Source organism: Cynocephalus volans, chromosome 2 (genome assembly GCF_027409185.1).
Source record: "Cynocephalus volans isolate mCynVol1 chromosome 2, mCynVol1.pri, whole genome shotgun sequence".
NCBI classification, from domain to species: Eukaryota; Metazoa; Chordata; class Mammalia; order Dermoptera; family Cynocephalidae; genus Cynocephalus; species Cynocephalus volans.
This window is the reverse complement of record NC_084461.1, coordinates 121,812,539-121,826,022: the sequence shown is the minus strand read 5'-3', so window position 1 is coordinate 121,826,022 and position 13,484 is coordinate 121,812,539. Positions and strand designations below refer to the sequence as shown.

Sequence of the window (13,484 nt, the reverse complement as noted above, 5' to 3'; positions counted from 1 at the left end):
CCACTCTGCTGCTGCAATTCCAGCTGATAGAGCTGGGAATTAAGGTTATTTGGTTGGGATGAAAGGGGTTAGAAATAAACTTCGACCATGGAGAAATGCAGGTGGAGCAATCAAAGCTCTGTGATGGCCAAGAACAAACAGATTCTTCAGACACGCGAAGGAAGGTGATGGCAGTTGAGGCCTGAGAAGGATGTCTGGCTCACACCTCACCTAACTCCTCCTCCTCACAGAAATCCAAGGTCAGTGTATCTGAAGACGGTCTAGGAAAAAGAGAAAACTAGTGAAAAACTGGAGAAATTGATGTTATTTATCTTAGAAAACCAGAGTGTTTGAAGGCCTTAAATCCATAGTGTGAAGTCCTAGAAGATGGCAGGCTTAAGACTTAGCAGTGCTAATTAAGGGTAGATATGAGCAAATATCCTGGTAAGCACTTAGTTCCAGGTAGGAAAGGACTGGTTTCCCCCTCCTGACAGTCTTTCAAAACAGGGTGTACAGTGTGCTCCTCTTCTTTTGGCCTTGGATTAGGAGCTCTACTGTTAAGAAGCAGGTGGCTGAATCAAGTGATCTCTTTGACTGCAAGAAACTCCTGGGAAAGAAATGACAAGGGACCTTCTCGAGATCACCACATCCCATCATAGGTCTGCACAGGTACCTGAGAGTCTGAGAAGAGTGTGGTAATGAGTGTAGGCACCTGGTGCACCACCAGGCCTTTCCTTACCTACATCCCACCCACTTCCTACCCACATCGCCACTTCCCTTACACATAATATCCTTAGTCCCTCCTTGATCAAGTACAGTCTGAGACCTCATAGAGCCCTGGCCTAATCCCTTCAGTGATTTCTTTGGGGCATCACACATTCCTTTCCTGATGACTCTCCTTGAGAAGGGCTCTGGAGTCCAGCCAGTCTTATTTCCTCTGCTATCTCACTTGGTTTCCTCCAGTGGCAGGACTAGGTGGTTTAGAGCTCTATTCCTACCTGGAGGTCTTTAACCTCTCCCAGAAGCTTTTGCTCTGGTCCTTGCTTTCATTTCATTTTCCCCCAACCTGAGCGTCTTTATCTGGGCCCTGGGTTACTGCCTTTTGTGATCAATGAGGATTATGAGTAGTTTGTGATTTGGGGCTAGAAACTTATCCATTTTCCTTTGGACCATGTTTCTCCTTCCTCTGTCCTCTAAAATAAACACTCATCCTTTGACATTCCCTCTTGAAACTTTGACCTCTAATGTAGACCAAAATGGTTAGCCTTTTTCTTTGAGCACCCCCAGGAGAACCAGGATTCTGCCCTCCCAAGACAGCAGGAGCCAGGCTATCTGCTTTATCATTCTAAGGAAGGCCTTTGCAAATCAAAAGTAAGATTTCTTCATTCTGGAGAAGCACTGAGAAACGTGACTCTCTTACTTGCAGAAGAGGGAGGAAGAGGACACCTTTCACTGCATATGAATGGTAGTCATTCCACAAAACTGTCATGACAGTTAAGAATGTTGCCAGAGATCCCTGGGCTCCCAGAGTGTAAGTGGTGTAAAAGAAAGAGTGACTTCATGAGGTAGCTGGCCTGAATTCAAATCCACCTCCCTGTGTTTAATTTTAGGTTGGGGTGCTTAACCTCTGAGCCACAGATTCCTCAGTAGTAAGAGGGGAATAATTGTAACTCTTTAATTGGATTGTTCTGAGGATTGGAGGAGATAATGTCTGTTAAGCACCTGACACTTAGTAGGTGCTCCATTACTTCCTTTCTACTCTAGTTCCCTTTGCCTTTTATGATCACCCACCAGCAAGCCATGAGTAGATTGGAAGAGGGACCATGGTAGACTCTGGGAACAGGCCTCAGAGTTTTCTTAGGAGACCCTAATTCTGCCCATGTCAAAGGTCATATGGGAAGAAGGAAGAAGAGAAGGCAAAGGAAAGAGAAAAAGCTTTGCAAGGGCATAGGAAGCATAAGCATATATATTTTTTTCCTAATCCAGACTGAGAAAATACAGGATTCTATTCTCCAGGTGAAGCAATGCAACACTTGGATTTTCTGAAATATAGGAATAGGTGCGTGGACAGGTTTCCCTCTTAGAGTTGATCCCCTTTTCAGCAGGTTTTCAAGGTCCAGTGTCAGACTGTGCCCAATCTGACTGTATTGGCCCCTGAACCTATTGAACATGGATGGGGGTTTTACTATTCTGTCAACTTAATGATAGTCAGCTTGTTAAGGATGAACCAAAAGGGAAAGGGCTTAGGGTTGTAACTAATGAATCTGAATAACGCTGTATTGCCTTGGAATGAATCCCTGACAAGAAGGTGATGGATGTAGAGAAATCCACATTCCTTTAGTTTCTGGCCCAGGGTCCATGCGGGATTGGTTGGTGTGATTGATTGCTCTGAAGGTAAGATGGATGAGGATGGAAGAGGCTTGGGAAAAGAAGGGACTAGGAGACTATGAACTTTTGGGGGAATTAGATGAAGTTTTCATGGAATTCCCATTGCTCTGGGTTTTCTTAGTGAAAATCTCTGATATAATCCCATAGTAAACACAAGGCTTGCTCTCCTGGAATGACCGTTTGAACAGGGCAGCAGGGATGGTTTTGTTTCTGAAAATCCCCCTTGAGATTATTTGGGTATGTCAGCAAGGTCCTGGGGAAAATGCATCAAGGGGCTCTGGTTGGATATTCAGTTAGAAATAAAGGGAGAAAATCTACTTTGTTCACTTCGCGAGGATAATGTCACAACTCAGGTTTCAGGGTGGATACTTTGGCATCTGTATTTATTGAGGGTTTAACCTCAGTGCCAGATAATTTTGTGTTTTTGTTTTTTCTCTGAGCCCCAGGGAAATAATTTTTTCTTTTGGTCGCCTATTTCTTCACCACAATTTTTGTTCTTAAGTAGTTCTCTTCCATTCTCCCTTCTACTACTGCCATACATACTACAAACTTTCTCTGTAACTACTACAGTGTTTTTTTAACAAAAACCTTCCTTTGGAGGAGGGACATAAAGGAAATCTTCCATTTTCTTGACATAGGCTGCATTTTTATGGTTTCTCATTGTCTCTGGTTTCTGACATCTGTGGTAATTTTAAAAACGTACTAGAATGGCCGGCCTGTGGCTCTCTTGAGAGAGCGTGGTGCTGACGACACCAAGGCAAGGGTTAAGATCCCCTTACCTGTCATCTTTTTTAAAAACCAAAAAACCAAAATACCAATGCACTAGAAGTAAGAGACCAGAGTAGACTTTCATGGCACCTGCTTATGGTTTCTCTTAAGATGCCAACTTCCTTAATGAACATTTCACCTCCCTTTTCACTAAAAAAAAAAAAAAAGGGTCAGTTGTTCTTTTCTCACATTTAAAAAAAAACAATTAATTCTTTTTGATGACAAAAATATTTGTTTATTGTAGATGAATGTAAAAATACAGAAAAACAAAAAAGGAAAACAAACCACTCTATTTTGGTATTGCATGATGGCAAATATTTTCATATTTTAAAAAACAAAATTGGATTCATTCTGAACATGCTGTTTTGTAATCAACTTTGTTCACTTCATTATACCGTGTGTATTCCCTGTTACTAATATTTCACCCTAGGGCCTTGGGTTAACTAGTTTATGCTCCTGTTGAACATTTAAATTGTTTTCTAATTTAAAACAATAAGCTAGAGGTGTTTCCCACTCTTGTTTATTCAGCATATCTGAACTACCTCCTCCCTGCAGGGTGTGAGGACTGCAGACAGGAGAATCCCCAAACTGAGATATTCAGGTTTAGGAGACCAGTGGCTGAAACCTCGGGGTTCTGTTATGGGAAAGCACCCCTCCTCCAAAGATTACCATTGGAAGATGTAGAAGTGCAAATGGAAGAAAGTAGAATCCACAACTCTCCTAGTCTGTTGCCCTAGGGCCCAGGTCTTGGTGTATAAACTACACCAAGAGGCTCAAGTTAAGAGAGCAAACACACTTTGAATATGTTACAAGTTCAAAGGACTTCCTTATTCTCCAAGTAGCTTAGGTTGCATTAAAATAGCACCTTCTAAATCTGGGAGTCTGTATTGTTTTCCTATTGGCAGGTGCATGGGTCTCTTTTATATTATCTATCAAATATTGAAATCAAGGGAGCTGGATATTTCTAGTTTCCCCCTTAGCCTGGTGGATGATTGAGATACAGAAGCAGGGTTTCCCATTCTCCTTCTGATCCTCAATTTTCCAGAGGTAATAATTAAGCTGGATATATCCTACAAGCATTTATTGCAAAATGAAGTTGAGTTCCCAGTCTGGGAAAATAACAAAACCGAGTCATTTTACAGCTCTCTGGGGGAAAATTCCTCTTCTAGGACCTTGTCTGGGTAAGTCACCTGTCCACATAATGTGACCATTCCCTCTCCATGGCTCCAGGAGATGGTTTATGAGCTAGAAAATTCCTCAGGTTATGTTGGGTCCTGGTTTCCCCATGCTTGGGTAGGGAAAACTTTTCAAAAGTGCACACTCAGGTAAAAAACCCAACACTCTGAAAAGCTCCCAATAGGCAGCTATGTGGTCTCTGCCTCATTTATTCACATGAATTTGCAATTGGTCTTTCTGGAGCTAGTCAGAGTGGGGGAAGGTTGCTACTTCAGGAGCCTGAAGAGAACTCTTTCATTTTTTGCTTCCATTCCCTTTGATTCCCAGCAGCACAGCTGGGTTGGACATAGTCTGAAACTTAAAGGAACAGGTACTTTGGGGGGGGTCCCTCTGGATATGGACCCCTAACCAAACTCCCCCTTTACCAAGCTGCATAAGTACAAGCACAAAGACCAGGACATAACTTGAAGGAGAGATGAAATGGGGTTTCCCTAAATTAGGAGGCCCAGGTTCCAATTTCACCTCTGCCAAGAATATGCTCTATAACCTTGGGCCTCCATTTCCCCATCTATAGCAGATATCATGAGGACTACAGACCAATCCTGTGATTTTTGTAATTGTTTTCTAATCTACTATCTCTGAGAGAGAAGCTGTGTCTTATCTCATGATGGGGCAAGTGAGTTTGCCAGGGGTGTTATCGGGTGCTGCCCTTACCCTGGGACTGGGCACTGCCTGGGGAGCGCATGCAGTAGTACTTGTTCACCACATGCCTACACTGGTCACATTTGACTGTACAGCACCACTGGAATTTGCAATTGCAGCTGCTCATGGCCTCAGTTCTCTTCTCTTCCACCTGCAGCCCACACTCAGTACACAGGCGCCCACAGCTGTGTTGCTCCCACCTGGATGTGTTGTGGCTATTCTGTAGGCACTCGCGACCCTCTGTGCCATAGATGCCCAGGCTGGAATTGCGGGTACAGTAATCTGGTGATTCCTCTAAAAAGATCAGCTCAGCATCTGCGCTAGGAAGGAAGACTTCACTGGGTGCCCAGCAGCCCTCAGCGCTGTTCCCAGCCCTTAGCCGCCGCTTATCCATCTCAATTTTCAGCGCCCGGTCATACTTGGCCTTTAGGTAGTCTCCCATCTCCCTGAAGTCAGCCAACTGCAGCCAGCATGTCTGGATGCTGCAGCTCCCTGAGATGCCATGACATTTGCAGGTCCTTTTCATTGTGGCTCTCACTGCCTTCACAGAGAGAGAATACAAAAGAGAGAATGGCTCTGGGTGGGGAAGACCAAAGGCTGGCGATTAAATGGGGTATTTAAGAGCTGTGCTTCTTGATTTTGCAGGAGCACAGAATTATTGGGGAAGCTCATAAGAAATATTTGTTCCTGGGCCCTACCTCAGGTCTTCTCAATGAGAATGTTCAGGGGTTTAAGGACCTGTTTGTTATTGGTGATTTTAAAGCTGCCCTGGGTGATTCTGATGGAGAGCCAGGCAAGTGTTGAGAAGGTGTTACTGGAGTCAGGGAACCTTGGCTCCAGGCCTACCTTCATTGCTTGTTGAGATTGTTTCTCCATCTGTTCAATTGGAATAAGAATTGAATAAAACAATGATCAAGGAAGTACTTTGTAAATTATTTTTTAAAAATATGATAATTGACTCTGTTATTGTCTTGAAGCTGGGTACTAGAATATTTGTGGGGGTTTGGATTTGTCCTCTGGGCCCCAGCTCCAGAGTCTAACCCTTATACTCTCAAGATAATTAATTACCCACAGTTGTACTTAACTTGAAAACCTCTTCTCCTTGCCCTGGGCAACCAGGAAATCTAAGTACAGGTTTGCAGAGAAATTTCTATATTCTTGGCTCTAAATCCAACCTGCTCCAGATTTCAGTTCAGAATACTCCAGAGATTGCTACCCCACCAGAAATCTTGGGGAAGTGTTCTAGTGCCCTCCAGAGAAGCCTAGATCAGTCCTATCCCCTAGCAGCCCAGACAGACTTCAAGACAGAAGGCTGGACAATAAGCCCTTGTTAATTTCCTAGAACATGCAGTTGAAGTGATTAAAAATTTAAGTCATGGAAGCAAGGCCTTGACTTTGTATTGTCCTGTATTCTCAGAAACATGCCTGAGGAGAGGGCTGGAGCATAAGCCACTTGGCTCATACTTAACTGGCTTTGTCATCCACAGATGGGGTAGCCATCTCAGTCCTGCTGGATGGTGTGAGAATGAAATGTGGGTATGAGACAGCTCTTGGTAAGTTGTGAAGGGCTGTGCAGAGGTGAAGCTGTTGCCAATATTGGCTGACTCCTATACCCACCAGCCTGCCGGCCCTGTTGTTGTGAAGATTCATCAGGGCTCTGGCATCCTTTCCCTTCTCCAAACTGTCCACAAAGAGTTTAGAGATCCTTTCCCCAAATTCCACATTGTCGCTGCAGCCTCCCCAGATCCAGCCATGGCCTCCTACACATAAGGAAAGAATAAGTTCTGCATATAGCTCCCTGCTAAGTTTCAGGAGAAGAGTCATAGTCTTTTTGGCTGACACAGCTGAACCATCCCCAAGAACCCTAGAAGGGTGTAAAGCCATAGCTAAAGGTGAGACAGGGGAATGGAAGTGCTTGGGATAAGTGGGGAGAATCTTGTTCCCAGAGCCAACTGCCCACCCTTCAGGTACTTCTCAGCTCTAGGCAATTAGTCTTCTATACCCAGTTGAAAGTATGCACACTGGGGCTCACCTAGATTATCTCAAAAGTTCATTGCCGCTCAAACACTGTGGAATTCTGCACCAGTATTCTGCAATAGTCTTGTTAGAGCCACCTTCTCCCTCATTAGTGACAAATCTAAGTCTCTTAGGTGGTCTGCAAATAGCTGAGTAGCTCTGGATTATGGACAAGCCATGCCAAGCCTGAAATACCTAGCTTTAAACTCTCTTTGGCCTTCTCATTCCTAGTCATCTTGTATTAGAGGTACTTCCCAATCCCTGGACTCATGGACCCAGGCTCAGATCTCAGGAAAGTCCAGGTCCAGGAGCTCCCACAATTGAAGGAGCTGCTGGTGTCTAGGGATTTGAGGAAGCTGTGTTCCTCAGCCATCCCCTGGAAGACTTTAGCCTGCACCCAACTCTACAACCCTTCACCTCTTCCCAGTCCCATCAGTAAGCCCAACTTACCAGTTTTTCCATTTTTTGATTCATCACAGCCACAGTTTTCGAAGTCACCCATGCTACAGTTCTTGGTGATGGTGTACATGACTCCAGCAGAGCTGATCGCATGAATGAAGGAAGTCTCTCTGGTGGCTTTGGAGAGAAAGAGGGGACTGACTGGAAACTTGGACCCTGATGACCCAAAGAAGAAGCTTTGGAAAAACAATGCTGTTTCTCTCCCCTATCTCCCACCTCCTCTGAGTTGAAGAGGATGCTTTTCTACTTGAGCAATGCCTGTCTTTTGAGCCTCCATACTTCATCCAGGCAGGAATGAGCATCCCCTTGCTACAGATGGGGAAAGTAAAAGCCGGAGACATAATGAGGAGACCAAGACCACTCTCCAGTTGTGGGGTTGGGATCAAGACCCTGCTCTCCTGAAGTCCAGCCTTGACCTCTGTCTACTAGCCACTGAGGCTGGTCCTTGGGCAGTGAGATGCAGGCCCATGAGGCTGGCTTAGGAAAGAGAGAAGGATCTTTTCTTCTCTCTGGCCATGGAGCTGAGGCCATGTAATAATCATAATAATCATGGCTGCCACTTACTGAACTCTTATCTTACTAAACTCTTCACAAACATTGTCACATTTCATTTCCACATACTCCCTATTCTATCTGTATATCCCATGGCAAGATATTTCTTTCTGTCCCCATCTTCTTTACTCCCTTCCGCCCAATTCTTCTCATGCAACTCTCTATTGTTTCTACAAAAATGACTTTTATGCAAACTACTGCACACAGTTACAAACAGCTGCACACACACCTGAGGCACAGCTCAGTGTGATCTCTCAGCTTATCTGTTGTTGAAATTTTACAGCAATTGAGCATATGTGATGCAGAGCCCTTTCCCCATTTTTATTTCATGCAAATCACTGCAAGATAAGTGTGTTCAAATACACAAACACAGGCATGCACTAAAAAAATAATTTCTTACATATGTATAGCGATACCTTATATCCACCTCATTCAACACTTAGAATACTCCTGATGAGCTAAACAGAGCTGGTGTTACTGACCCATATGCCAAAACGGGTTGAGAGGGTAAGTAACTCACTCAAGGTCATGCAGCAAGGAAATGGCAGGTCAGCAGATCCCTGGCAACTTTTTTAGTTCACTGTGCACATACACATCACACATATACATACACTGCAAGCCCACCTCCATGCACATATACTTCTCAGACAGGTGTAGTCCCACACAAACTTACCACTTCTCAGCCTGTTGTGGGTGGAGAGCTGGAGAGCATTTTCAGGGCAATTCCAGCGTTCCCAAGCAAACTGGAACTTACACTCCTCTATGCCACTCTGGGCACCCAAGGCCACGCTGGTAGTGTAGGTCAGATAGGCCTGGCAAAGGGGAAAAGCCTGTGAGCTTCCACCCACTGCAGATCATCTGGGGTAGGGGGAGTGGGCAGGAGTCAAATAGCCCATCTGAGTCCCAGCCAGCTCTCCATTAAGAAACAATGACAGGTTCTGCTGGGTGAGGGGGTTCTGGCACTGTCTCCCTTCCCCTCTTTTCTTTCCCCAGAAGAGTCCCCTTAGGAACCACAATGTGTAAAAACAGGAGTGGGAGGCCATCCTACCTTGGGACCTGTTATGAGGAAATTGTTCACCGACCTGCCAAAAAGAAAAAGTGAGGCAGAGATGAATGAGATGAGACAACGAGGGCTTCCTTGGCAGGGAGTAAGGTGTGCGGGAAAGGACTTACCAGGCCGAGGCATGGAAGGTGGCACAGCATGTGCCCACAGCCACCCAGAACATAAACAGGTCCCCCATAACCCAGCCCACCCCAGGGGACCAGGTCCAGCTCAGGGCCAAGTCCAGAGAAAAAGTGAGGAGAGAGCAGGGTCTTTCTCAGTATTTATGTGGGGAAATTCTGAATGGCCAAGGGGAAAAAATCAACAGCTCTTCTCATTTGTCCCTCACTGGCAGGGCTGCAGGAGCCACTGACCCAATGGGGGATCAGGGAGGAGGGACTCAGCCCAAAGCCTTCAAGGAAAACTCCGCCCTACCCAGCCTGGCCAGTCCTTCTTCCCTCCCACACTGAGAGAGGGGCTAAAACCTTTCTCCTATCCTTGAGGTTTATTTCCTCTATAAGTCAGTTTTGTCTGTTCCTACTTGAGGGCCCATTTCTCAGAATCATGTGGCCCAGAGCAGGCTGGGTCCCTAACCCTGAAGGCAGGTCATCTATCTCTTGGAGCTACAGCATTCTCATCTGTCAATGAGACCCCTCTCTTTACCCTGCCTTCCTCCCAAGGAGTTAATAATCATAGAGGAACTCTATTTGGGGCCCCCTCCTGCTCATTTACCCAAACAAGTGAGTGCACTGTCCCTACCCTTGATGACTGTGAGGTGATGGAATTGTGGGACCATGGAGGCGAAACATTTTAGAGACCATCTCTGCAACAACAGTTCCTTTTACCACATTGTACCAAAGTAAGTTCTGGTAAATTTCCTTCATTCCTAGTAAGTAGGTATATCCTTTTATATCAGACGGTTAGATCTCCAGTTTGTTAATTGCTCATACACATATACCTGATAATCAACCATTGGGCCACCCAAGGCTGTATTTGAAAAGACTGATGCCTTTCTTTCCAATACTACTTTGTTACTGGGACTTCAGCTTCTCAGGCCGAATCTGTCTTTTAGATTTACTTTGTGTTCTTAGTGCTTAAGAAGGTGCCTGGAAGAATTAACGAATGAATGAAAGAACATGTGGCCCCTAGTAGGGACTCCAGGCACCATAGGTAGGGTTGGGGACTCCAATGAAGGTGATAGGGGTCTTTCTTGTTTGGCGAAGTTCTTTTTAGGGTTGGTGAAAGAAGGCTAGAGAAATTCAGGAAAGTTATGGTTCTGACTCATTATCCTGTGACCATCATAGTACCCAGATCACTTCCCAGCACCCTGGACCTGGTGTGGATGGGAAGGGGAGTTTAGAAATTCCCCCCTCCAAAAGAGTTCCAGGGGCCAAGGGGTCCCCAGGCCTCTTTAGGGTAGAACACTCAAAGTATGGGCCAGGACTGGTGTCAGTCTGCAAACTGATTGTTGTCCTTCTGTGACAAGATAAGAATGGAAATGGAAGTATTTAGAAATTTTTTATAGCAATTTGATGGAATAATTTTAGATACATTGAACTTAATAAGAAATTTGGGCTTCTATTTTGTATGTCTTTTTTCTTGATTCCTTTTTCTGGAAGGATGGGTGTGAAAAGCAGTCTCCTTCTTTGCCTGCTTATGGGCTTCTCTGCTTGGGGAAAAGAGAGTCTCAGACTCGAGTCACTTGGGAAATGCTGGCTGAGTTTGCCTCAGTGGATTTTTCTCTGTCTTCTACTTTTCCCAGTCAAGAATCTAATGTTTAACTTTCACTTCTTAAGGCAACGGGGTTAATTTCCATGCCACTCACTGTGGGGTCAGAGCAGGGTTAGTGATATCCCCGTGGTAGTTCCCCACCTCCCCATTGTAAGAGTTTTAGGAGTGACTCCACATTCACTTCCTGCGTATGAGTGATTGGGTCATATTCTTGTTTCCCCCATAGCACCCGGCATTTAGTTGGTACTGTACAAAAAAATCTTTTTTTTGATCCCTGTACTGGCCAGCCATTTAAAAAAAAAAAAAAAATCATTTATTTTCTACAGGCAGAGGGAAGGTAGTGAGTTTTTTTGTGTGCAAACTTTGTGCTTGTTCCTGCTCAAATTCTCTGAAGGTCATATAGTTTCTCTAAATGGAATTGAGGATGTTAAGGAAAGGCCTCTGGTCCAGGTATCAGGAGTCTTGGGCTTTGGCCACTAATTTGTTGTGTGACCTTGGGAAAGCTATTTACCACCATGTGGACTCAGTTTCTTCATTTGTACTGAGTGGGGAAAGTGTTGAACATTGAATGATCCCTCAAGACTATCCCAGCTCTCTTACATGCTGTAATCCTAATGTTAAGATTTATAGAATTTATTAACCCCAGAGGTGACTATAGGTCTGAAATGGGGAAATCTTACCTCCCTGCTGTAAGCATGACAGTCATCTTGTTCATCTCTGAATCCTGCAGCTGGACATCAGATGGACCTTTAAGAGGATACCTGGAGGACAACCAACACGTTCGTCAGAGTCCATTGGGGTCTGTCTTCACAAGACTCCTGTGCTGGACTGACTAACGTCCTTCATTGCAAGCAGCAGTTCCTTTGGAAGAAGAGGAGAGCCAGAGACAGGCATTCTGCTGAGTCTGCAAATCATTTCCAGCCAACCTGTCCATCAATTTCCTTAGCCCCAGCTGTATTATCACATTAGTTTTTCAGTGATGATCTGACTTTTGGTTTGTCTCTTCCAGGAATGGAAATCTGGAGCTGAAGGCCAAACAGAAGATGACAATGGAGATAGACTGAATAGCAGTGTCTCTGAAGCAGTGGTGTGTTAGTAAGTGTTTAACAACTGGCTTTGGCATGGCAGGAGCCAGATTGGTATCGCTTGCTGATTTTCATGGTGTAAATATTTCCACCATGGCTGATTTCGAACCGCCAATGTGAATTTGGGAAGAGATGCACAGTAGCATATCATTATTCAGTATTTCTAAGATATAGATATATTGGATGTAAATAACCTTGAGTATATAAGTAATAGTAAATGTAGAAAAGTAATTAGAAAGCAATTGATTTTGAGTATTTATCTTTGTTTTTATATAATTTACTTAATAGTAAGTTTATATAATTTAATTTTAATAGTGGCTGTATTTAACAACCAGTTTGCAAAATTCCTGAGAATATAACAATCAGCTCTCAGGAACAGGTAGAAGCCACCTCCAGCACACCACTGAAGCCTAGTGTCCTCCCTCTAGGCCACTGGGAGATAAAGTACAAAAGATTTCCTTGTGGAACTGAATACGAAATAATTGTTCCAGTTATGTGCAAGGGTTTAACTCTTGCTACCTGCCTTCAAGAAGCTTAGTTTCCAGTAAATAGGAGACAAGGCGTGTATCTATGATGTAGGGCAGAAAGTGGAATACGATGGATAAGTGCATGCGCCTCTGGAAAGGCATTCATGGAGCTAGAAAGGAGGTAGACCCAGGTAATTCTAATTCCACCACTAATATTCCAGGATGATGAGATTCTAGGAGCCCTAGGGAAACACCGGGGGCTGTAATCAGTAAGGAATAAACCCGAGTCACCGTTGCTGTGCCCAGCTTCAGGAAATCTAGAGGCCCTTCATGGAACCACAGAGTGTTTGAGTTAGAGTCCCATTTTACAAGGAGGCAACTGAGACCGAGAGAGAGGGAACTTACTCAGGGTCACACAGTAAGTTGGGACCAAGAGAGCCTGGATCACAATATCTTGGTTTGCCCAGGACTGAGAGGTTTCTCATGGTGTGGGACTTTCAGTGCTAAAACCAGACTGGTCTTGAGCAAACCTGTATGGTTGGTCACCCTACAACAAAGGTATGTATCCCAGGCCCACGCTTCTTTCCAAATGTGCACTCGCACTAAACTGCCCAAATCCTTGGTTTCCCCACATTTCTTTTCCAGGCTCCTTGTAGGGCTCTGGGCCTATGGGACCTGCTTAGACTATGGAACAAGTGGGGGAAGAGTTGGGAGGGAGTGGAGAGGGGGTGGAGGTGACTGGAGAATGCCAGAAGAGAAAGAGGTAGGATTTCTGTCTTTTTACACTTCTCTGCTAATTAGATAAGGAGGTGGTGGGAAGGGGGAGAATGAGCCTCCATGCATATTCTTCAGAGCTGTGACACTGAGCAGAGACCAGGGATTTTTCAATCTCTGGTCTCCACCCTCCTGCCTGGAAACTTCCCACCCCCGGGGATACTTGACTCCCAGTTCAAATACCATAGCTGCTTGAGCTACTGACCCTCCCTTTGCCCCCCTCAATTTAGCCTCAATGACTCGCCAAGTTCCCCAACAATAAGCTCACGGAAGAAAGTGGGGAATATTTCAGTTTTCTCTTTCAGATCCAGGGTTCCAGGTGTGGGGAGGGAAATAGGAGGCCAT

At 44.8% G+C, this 13,484-nt stretch overlaps 1 protein-coding gene across 1 annotated transcript; it reads right to left on the bottom strand.

Moving 5' to 3' along the window:
• Positions 1–4,605: 4,605 nt before the first annotated feature.
• On the bottom strand, positions 4,606–9,226 carry WNT8A (Wnt family member 8A). The gene is made up of 6 exons (XM_063088090.1): positions 9,089–9,226; positions 8,714–8,852; positions 7,480–7,605; positions 6,631–6,773; positions 5,075–5,554; positions 4,606–4,662 (listed from the first exon to the last, which is right to left on the bottom strand). Exons 1-6 carry the CDS (start codon positions 9,224–9,226, stop codon positions 4,606–4,608), a joined length of 1,083 nt encoding a protein of 360 aa, XP_062944160.1.
• Between the last annotated feature and the right edge of the window lie 4,258 nt (positions 9,227–13,484).